We start from the raw sequence: 10,388 nt of genomic DNA on the forward strand, positions 1-10,388 counted from the left end.
TTCCAAGAGTGTTGTCTATGTTCAATGATTTTAAAATATTAATTCACGGGATGTGATTTAAGTGCTTTCAGAGTCAACCACATTGCTGTGGATCTGGAATTACATGTAAACCAGGACAGCTAAAAACAGCAAATGTTCTTCATAAGTTGAACCAAGTGCATTTCAACACCAATCAACAATGGTCTTCATTAGACTTTTCATTCCAGATTTTTTCTTTAGATTCAACTTCCAACATCTGTGGTGATGGGATTCAAACCCAGTCCCAGAGTTACCTGGGTCCTCTAAATTCCTAGTCAAGGGACAACAGCACAATACCATTACCTCTCTATATTTGTTATCAGGGTCAATGTCATTAAGGTAGCAGCAAGATTACTAATACCACTATCCAGGGTCCTGAACAATGTCTCTTAATTTAGACATCTTGGCTCTCATACTTTTTTTATTCATTCATGGAATGTGGGCATCACTGGTTAGATCAGAATTTGTTGCTCATCCTTACTGCCCAGAGTCAAGAATCAAACACATTACTGTGGGCCTGGAGTCACATATATGATCTCCCTAAAGAATATTAATGAACCATTTTGGTAAACTGGGTTCCCAGAACATTGCCTAGGTCTCTGGATTAATAGGCCAGTGATAACACCATTAGGTCATCAAAACCAGTGACTTTTCAAACACAGAAAGTAACTCAAAGAAAGAGGCTAAATCTGAACAGCAACTGCTTGGCCTTTTCATAAAATTAGGTGTAAATAGCAATGCAAGTTACTGGCCATGTCTTCAGACTCTACAGTTTACCAAATCATTTAACATTTTCATTCACTGCTTTCTGACATGTTGTCTATCTACTTTCCAAGCCCCACAGTCTTTGTTTATATTATTGAATTTATTATTATTAAGATCATATGGGGATAATTTCTGAGCTTGGATGGAGGATTGGCTAACCAACAGAAGCAGGAGAGTCAGGACAAATGGGTCTTTTTCTGGTCGGTAAGGTGTAATTTGTGGAGTACCACAGGGTTCAGTCCTCGGGCCCCAACTATATAGGAAGTATTGCAGCCCAATTTGCAGGTGACACTAAAATAGGTTGAAAAGTAATTTGAAATAAAATATTGACAAACCAATGCGGATAGGTTTAATGAATGGACCAAAATTTGGTTGATGGATTTTGACATGAATAAGTGTAAAGCTACCATTTTTGGTTGGAAGAATTGAAAGGTAATTTATTTTCCAAATGGAGAGAAAATTCAGAGTGTCGGTAATTAAGAAGCAAATGGAATAAAGTCTTTCGTTGCCAGACTGATGGAACTTAAAAATAGGGAAATCATGCTGCAGCTGTATAGTGTGCTGGTGAGACCATACTAGAGTACTGTGTACAGTTTTGATCTTCTTACTTGAGAAAGGTGGTGTAGAGGAAGTTCACAAGGTTGATTCCAGAATTGAAAAGGTTGCTTTATGAGGAGGGATTAAGTAGACTTGGACTGTACTCACAGGAATTTAGAAGAATGAGGGGGGATCTTGTAAAAACACAAAATTATGAAGGAAATAGATAAGATAGAAGCAGAGAGGTTGTTCCCATTGGTGGGTGAAAGTAGAACTAAGGGTCATAGCCTTAAATTAAGGGGAATCAGATTTACGACTGAGTTGAATGGGAGCTTCTTCGCCCAAAGGGTGTGAATTTGTGGAATTCTCTGTCCAGTGAAGCAGTTGAGGCTACCCTGTTGAATGTTTTTAAAGCAAAGATAGATTTTTGAACAGTAAAGGAATTAAGGTAAGCCAGTGGGTAAGTGGAATTGAATCCATGAATAAAATAAGTCATGATTTTATTGAATGGTGGAGCAGGCTCCTCAGGCCAGATGGACTACTCCTGCTCCTATTTCTTATGCTCTCATGTTCTCATTGCAGAGGGATCTGGGTGTCCTCTTCTTAGTCCAGTTTTCTTATTGAAGTGATCCAAATCCTCTAGGATTTAAGAGTTAGTTTAATCAGCCCAATCCTGAAATGGACCTAGCAATAGTGGTAATGCAATCTGTAGGGCTATCTACATCCTGCTCATGTCCCATTGAAAATAGCCAGATATGGATGCAATAATCCCAGAATCAGGTCTTGCCTTCCATTATTTGGGGCTGCCAAGTTGTCTTGATTTAGTGGACATCTTTACCTAAACATTTGGTTAATTTATTAGCCATTTCATTTCATTTCATTCCATTATGTTTTCACCTGCTTCTGCCTCCAATGGGTCCATATTTACATTTATTAGTCTCTTCTTATTTGAATACTTTATTGTGTGTCTCTAATTGGCCTCATGTCATATTTGCATTCCTCTCTACTTATTAATTCTTTGCTCTAACATTGCATTTTCTCTATTCCTCAGGCAATATTGCAAGCCTCATTCTTTGATTAATATTACCTTTAACTGCTCCCAACAGACTTCATTGGATTACTTTTGTCCGGGAGCAGAAATTCCTCATCATTTCTGTCTCAAATGAGAGACTTCCTTGAAACTGAGCCCCATAATTATGGTTTAAACTGTTTGCTTTAATACTCATTATAGGATTCCTTCATATTATGATCAATCTTTTCAATAATCTCCTTACTACCAGGCTGTTTATTAACCCTTTCTCTTCAAAAAGCACTAGATCCAAAATAACCTATTCCTGAAATGGTTCATCAGTGCACTGATCTAGCATGTGTTCCAGGAACTCATCCTCCACACTATAATTTTGAATCTGTTCTGGCCGGTCTAAATGCAGTTTGATGTCTTTCACGATAATTGCATTATACATACCAGTTTAGCTCTAATTTTCAGACATATACTCTGTCCTACACTAGAACTACAATTAGACAGCTTTTCAACAACACACCAATGTCTTCTTGTTATTTCTTATCTCCAATCCAACTGATTAAATTTCTTGATTTTCTAAGCCAAGGTCCTTCTCTCTTTACTGTCTTTAATCTGTCTACATCCATTACTATCAGGGCTATCCCTTCCCCATTGTCATTTTGCATACCTTTTCTAACGGTTAAGCACAGGGATACTTAGTTCCCAGTCTTGAATATTTTGTAACCATTACCTGGAATGGCTGCTGGATAAGATCTATTAATTTCAAGTTGTGATGTTAATTAATTTATGTTGTTGTGAATGCTTCATGTATTCCAAATTATTGCTTTGTAGCTTTGACATATTTCTAATTTTTCCTGATCTCACCTTTGTCACTATCACCCTACTACCTCTGTTACTCTCACTGTCCATTCCTGACCCACTCTGCATATACATACCAAAGATGCTACACTGCTTCAGTGTTTTGAAAATTCCTTTTCTTGAGTGACTGTCTGTGTGGAATTTGTACATTCTCCCTGTGTCTGCTGGGTTTCCTCCGGATGCTCCGGTTTCCTCCCACAGTCCAGAGATGTGCAGGTTAGGTAGATTGGCCATGCTAAATTGCCCATAATGTCTGGGGATGTGCAGGCTGGGTGGATTAGCCATGGGAAATGCAGGGTTACAGGGATAAGTTAGGGGAAGTGTGTCTGACTGGGATGCCCTTCGGAGGGTCAGTGTGGATTCGATGGGCCGAATCGCCTGCTTCCACACTGTAGGGATTCTATGATTTATCTTCATAAATCAAGGAAAAATTGTGCAGAAGGTTAAATGTGCTTACTGGAAGCCCATATAAAGTGAATTTTAGAAGATGCCTGAGTTTGATTGACACTCACTTCAAATTCCCCCCAGCATTAATTAAATGTAACGTTGACTCTATTATTTTAAGCACCAGAAAATTCTGCATCAATAAGATAAGCTATTGACAAATTTGACAGTGCAATCCAGCATACACCAGAGCCAGAATTCCATTATGCTATTTCAGGAAGGTACAGGATAGGAACAGCTATCACTTGACATTTAACTTTAGATCTACTTCCAGAAACATGAGGCATATGCCATGGATATAGTACAATACCATGAATCATTTTATTGCACTTGAGAAATAAATAAATATCCATAGGCTAGAATATACCCTTCTCATGTTTGATAACACAACAAAGGAACACAAATAATGGGGCAGATCCTCCAAATATAACAAATGAAGTTTATGTTTTCATGCACGTATAAAAAGAATTTTACATGATAAGACAGTGGGTTGTGTATTTGACAGTAGCGTGTGACTAGATTTACCTCAACCATACGTTAAAGAAAGTAGGACATGAAACAATGTAGCAGGTACCTCAACCTCAGGATTTCAAGAGCAATGAAGTTTTTATTTTAAACATTAAGTTTTTATTGTGATATGGAAAATGCAGCAACATATTTTCACACATCATCACGCAAATAGTCATGGTATGGTTTTAGGTTTGGAGCTTGAAGGATAAATGCTTGTCAAGTCAGAACACTCTGACCTTCTTTGAATGGAATCTTTTACATTCATGCTCTTTCCTTATCTGACTCCTTAATGGGCTCACAATTATAAACCTGTCCACAGGTCGAAGGGATCCAGAATACTTCACATTTAGCTTCAGGTAATCCTGACAAGATACAACTTGATAACCTCTAACTGAGGTAGAAGCAGGAAACAACACACTGCTTGATACAATGCTACAGTTCACTTGAAAGCAATGCACAAAAATATCATGGGGTTAAACTTGGGCATCATTTCAAACTAATATTGACTTGTACTGATTTTAAAATTTCCACAACTAAACCACCTAACGGCTAAACACATTGAGTTTTTTTTTCATACATTACACGTGCTTGTGTTTTGTTATACAATATTAAGTTTAAAGTACATGGACCTTAGTCCTAATGTGAAGCAGGTTTCTACATTGAAAAATTCAGAGTGCATTAACCTAGGTCACTTTACACAGAACAAGCTCACACTCCTCCTAGTGTTGCTAACTAGTCAAATTGTCCATATTTCTGAGAGACAAAAAGTGGTGCTTACAAAGTAATGACTTAAGAAAATGTTAAATCACAAAAGCAAAAATACAAATGCTACTACTGACTGTTAAGTGTAGAAAAAACATTTGACTGAACGTTATTTGCAAAACAATACATGTTCTTCAGGAAAACAGGTGCAATTTTATCACAGTATATCAGCTTGTGAATTACTGGATGGACGTTTCAGTTGGTGTTTTGTTGAGTGAGATTCATGATGCCCGGTCCACCATGGTGTGAAATGACTTTTTCAATTCAATCTTCTGTTTTTCACCTCAATAATTACACACTCAGGATCTTGGCATGTTTCTCTGAGAATTAAGTGTCTGAAAAAGCAGAAGTATTTGCCACTGCCAGGACCTTCCATGTTTCACATGGCTGGCACCACATGTAGATCTCAATATACTGCCCAAGACACGGTAAGGCAGGAACTGCCCCTCACCCTGTGGGGCTTGACTGTTAAAACTGAGCACATAGCCCAGATGAAAGGAACGGTCACCCTTTGCTTGACAGACAGAGGCCTAGAGATGTGGTGGATAGGCTGGGTGGAAGACAGGGCAGTCCTTTCACCAGCCCATACAGGATGTTACCAAACTAAAGCAGTTCAATCTGGTCACAGGTTGCAGACTGGATTGGTGCTGTGCCCCAAATAAAGCAGGTAAACTGGAGGAGCAGCACCTCCTATTCCAACTCAGGAGCCTATAGCCCAATGGCCTAAACATGGAATTCACCAGGTTTAAAATCTTCCCACCCCCGCCTCTTCTCATGTCCAACCCTCTCTCTCATCCCTACTTCCTTCACCTGATATAACCTGTCCATCTTCTCTCCCACCTATCCACCCCACCTATCCCACTGGCCAATCCCTACCACTCCTGACCTGCACTCACATATCACCAGCCCACCTGCCTTCCCCAGCACCACCCCTCCTCTCTCTATTTATTTCCCAGCTCCCTTCCTCCTCCCCCATTTCTGAAGAAGGGTCCCGACCAGAAATGTCAACTTTCCTGCTCTTCTGATGCTGCCTGGCCTGCTGTGTTCCTCCAGCTCCACACTGTGTTGTCTCTGACTCCAGCATCCTCAGTTCTTGCTATCTCAGGAAGATGTTCAATGATCTTTTGTGTTCCACAAGGGTATGTGTGACCATGTTCTCTGTGTTACCTCACACTAACACTACAAACTAAATCTGATGGAATACATCTTTCATTATTGCATGCATTGTGTCCACTCAATAGCATTCGCCCATCTAATCCTCCAAATAACTAACCCTTACAGGCCCTTTGCGCTTCCTACTCACTCCTTGGCGATACCACAGTGATGCCTGTAGGTGCAGGTTCTCATCTCTCTCACTCTTGCTCTCTCTCTCTCCCAACAAGGTATCTTCGCCTGCTGTTTATCCCTTTGGAGGCTGGTTGCCAGCCGTTGGGGTGAGGGGATGGGGGGTTGCAGTTACTGCTCTATCTGGACTTGCTGATAAAGTTATAATTGCTCTCTCCTTCTACATTCAGAATTGCACCAAAGGGCGGAATGGCTCCAGCAACAGCAGTCTTCATGTGGGATCCATCAGCAAATAATCTGTGGGGAATGTAGGAGAAGACACAGAAGGGAATACCCTAAGCCTGCACATCTATCACAAAGAAGCCTCATGTTCACAATGTGGCACAGAATCTTCCCAAGGATGTGATTGTTGTGCCTCCATTAGGAGCTGTGATGCATGTCACCTTACCCAATTATATGATGCACAAATAAAGTTTTCATGCTATATTGCAGGAGTAGAATTCTGTCAGTAAGCCACCATTATAGCCCCGTCTGCCCCAAAGGAACGAATACCCTCAACATCACAAACCACATCCTTGCACATTTCTCGTCCAGTCTGTGAACAGACAGCTGCAACATCTTCCAATGCTTGCTATGGTTGTGAAATCAGAACTTTAGATTCTGCTTGGTTCTCATTACAGTCGTATAGTTAGCATGACAAGGAGGTGAATAGTGAGGAAAATTTAATGGTCATGATTGCTGAAGCAATAATTTTTAATGTATATTCATGGTCAATTAATGACCTATTGATGAAGTGAAAACTGGAGCCAGATGGTGGCATTAATAGAATCAGTGAAGGATAATTACTGCAATTGTCCTTACGAGTACTTCCAATTCAAAGAATTCTACTCCAGCCCTAAAGAAAAAAATGTAACCGCCTCTAGCCATTTTGTATGTGGTGCCCACCATTTTGTGTAGTTATTACATAGATGATGTTCAATCTGACATGGCAAGGTTTGTCTCAGTGTGAATGACTTGCAGGCTCCATATGTGACATACAAATATCCTCCATGCTTTCTGCTCTTCTTGGTGTTGCTGTCCTTGCAGCTGTATGAACTTTCACCTTCTCCCATTTCCACTGAGGTCATTTGCATGACTAATAATGTCTCCATCTCACCTGAAGAGCTCATGCTGTTGGAAATTCCTATGCCTTTCTTTGCCATAGGCCCTCCCCATGTAGAAATCAGAGTTATGATGGCCTGTTGAAACCATTCCTTCCCACCCCTTCCAGAGTTTCCAGTTCCCTCCTATTTTCTATGAGTTCTGACTCTACTATCTATAATTTCCCCACATGATAGTCGCCTTTTCCTCAGTGTCCCAGTACAACGAAGTCCATCCCTAGTAATCTCTAGGAGTCCGTGGACTACCCCCTGATAAGTCCCAAGCCCTGAGGACTGAAGTGTCTCCCTCACCTACCACTTCCCTCTCCCAGACTGACTTGGCAGAGCAGCCCCAGGTGACCACTGCACAACTCACTGACAGATGTCTCAACAGAACCTCAATTGAGTTACCCGTGGGCCCCAGACTGCTTACATTTGACCTTCAAGACTGACTCCTGAACCGCAAGGACACAGATCCCCAGATTCTCATACAACTAAAGTGCCTGACTAACCATGAGCAACCCCCTGACTGCAACAGGGCTGGATTAAGAAAGTAAGCTAAGAGTCATGGGGTGGGTGCATCTAGGCTCAAATGTAAAGGAAACCCCAAAGCCACAACCTTTGAAAATGCTCACTTCACTAACCTGAATTAACAACTGCACTCATTCTTGCCATACCACTAGTATTTAACACAATAGTTTTTTGAAATGAAAGTGGAAAGGTTCAGATATTTGAATGATTTTAAATTTTAAAAAAAGGCTAACTTTTCTTGAGTCCAAGTTATCCAATCATTTGCCCAAAGGAAGGAACCTTGTAACCTCGCTGTTGTTGCCACCTGTAACGCATCCTGCACATGGAGGTAGATTCTGGATCCTCAAACTCTGGAAATGCCAACTTGTCCAAGATTTCAAAGACTCCTGCTGGAGCAGCCACCTGTAACAAAATAGACAAGGGAATTACAGAGGACTGGATTCGATTCTGTCTGATTCTGCTCCCTAGGCTCCAGTCCATGTTCTTGGGAGGGTGCTGCTTAACAATGACAGTGAACTGCAGCCAATGTCTTTGTTCAACAAGTGGGAGCTCACCAGTAGGACAGGACTGGACAGGACTGGACAGGACAGGACAGGACAGGACAGGACAGGACAGGACCGGACAGGACAGGACAGGGCCTCAGCAACACTGCACTCTTAAAGGAACACCCTTAAATCTTTGAAGTGATTCCCCACTAGTGACCTCAATTGAGTCATTGGCCTGTGCTGTGGCTCTGGGGTTGACTATGTGGAAAGAGAAGTTTTAGGCAAGGCTAAAATAAAACAAAGAACTGTGGATGCTGGAAATCTGAAACAAAAGCAGAAGTTGCTGGAGAAGCTCCGCACAGCTAGAAGCATCTGTGGAGAGAAAGCAGAGTTAACGATTCGAGTCCAGAGTTCTGGAGAAGGGTCACTGAATTCGAAATATTAACTCTGCACTCTCTCCACAGATGCTGAGTGTATCCAACAATTTCTGTTTTTGTTTCAGAGATAGGGTCCCCTCACTTCCTGAAGGCACCTCCAAAATGTTTGCACCACTTTCTGGGGAAAACCAGTTTTCTGATTAATTTCATGGAATATAGTTTAAATTAATAGAACATAGAACATAGAACAGTACAGCACAGTACAAGCCCTTCGGCCCACAATGTTGTGCCGAACTTTTACCCTAAACCTAAGGTCTGTTGAACTTCCACCCCTACCTTATACTATCATCCATATGCCTATCTAATAGCCGCTTAAATGCCCCTAATGAGGCCGACTCCACTACTCTCTCCGGCAATGCATTCCACGCCCCTACCACTCTCTGATAAACAACCTACCTCTGATGTCTCCCCTATATGTTTAATTTATTTCTACATCCATACATAAAAGTTGGATGTAGGTCAATTTAACACAGTGTATCCTGTCTCTAGGGAACTGGCTTCTGACTCTGATACAAGTGTGGTTCTGATTTCACATATTAGGACTGCACATATCAATTAAACGTGAAGTATCAGTGGTTTTCACAAACGATGAAATTTACACAATGCTTTCCATTTCAAAAAATAATGAACTCCAACTTGCAATGATATTTTTAGAGTTTTTTTTTGCAAACGGTCCTGACATTATGTAAATACCAACTGACAACCCAGAGACACAAAAAATATGACAGGTTTTCTGAGTTCACTGAACTACTGTATTCCATTACTAGTCTGGGAAAATATTCAAAGCTAAAAAACAAAGAATGAAATGAAACATATTTCCATATGTGCAAATCATGGACACTAATCCTTTTTTAGCTACAATGACATTTCGAGCTGGTCTTCGAAGTTTGTACAAGACCAATACTTAATACCAAAGAGGCCCTGAAAGTATGAATTGAGTTCCCATTGCTTGATGTTTCTAGGAGGACTGCTGCTCTGTACATAAGTGTCCTTTGTCACAGATGAAAGTGATATACAGCAGAGCAAATAAACTGCGACTGAAATAGTTGTCTAAACCCAGGAAAAATTAGACGGCAAAATATGTTTCTTTACTTTAGCAGTGAAAACCCACCCAGCCTCTCTTTCACTAGTTGCCAGGGTAAATTTTGCTGAAAGCAGACTGTCTGAAATCAGGCTTGATCATAAATGAGCAGTGTTGAACAGATTTGTTTTCTGCCAAGAAAGTAATCAGACCAGATTTCTTAAAGATTCAGAGCATGCATTTTTAGTGATCTCTATAATGTCTTGATTATCACATCCAAAAAGATCTCCTCCTCCATTTTAACACAAAACCATAGTTTCATGTTCCCTTCTGAGTTTGACAATGGTGTGACTAGATGCCACTCCAGAACTCGGAGTGCTACATTGTTGTGGATGCTGCATTTTGGCGAGGTATTAAATTGACACACTGCTCCTCAGCTGGGCATAACAAATGCAATCAGAGATAGTAGGAACTGCAGATGCTGGAGAATCCGAGACAACAAGGTGCAGGGCTGGATGAACACAGCAGGCCAAGCAGCATCATAGGAGCAGAGAGGCTGACGTTTCGGGCCTAGAC

General features: G+C 40.9%; 1 protein-coding gene across 1 annotated transcript in view; it reads right to left on the reverse strand.

Moving 5' to 3' along the window:
• Positions 1 to 8,118: 8,118 nt before the first annotated feature.
• Positions 8,119 to 10,388, reverse strand: part of LOC125487684 (paladin-like) — a 91,995-nt gene continuing 89,725 nt past the window's right edge. Inside the window, exon 12 of the mRNA XM_048619759.1 lies at positions 8,119 to 8,271. Coding sequence (XP_048475716.1) covers positions 8,119 to 8,271 — 153 coding nt within the window. The remainder of the gene's footprint in view (positions 8,272 to 10,388) is intronic.

Source organism: Rhincodon typus, chromosome 3 (genome assembly GCF_021869965.1).
Source record: "Rhincodon typus isolate 14 chromosome 3, sRhiTyp1.1, whole genome shotgun sequence".
NCBI lineage: Eukaryota > Metazoa > Chordata > Chondrichthyes > Orectolobiformes > Rhincodontidae > Rhincodon > Rhincodon typus.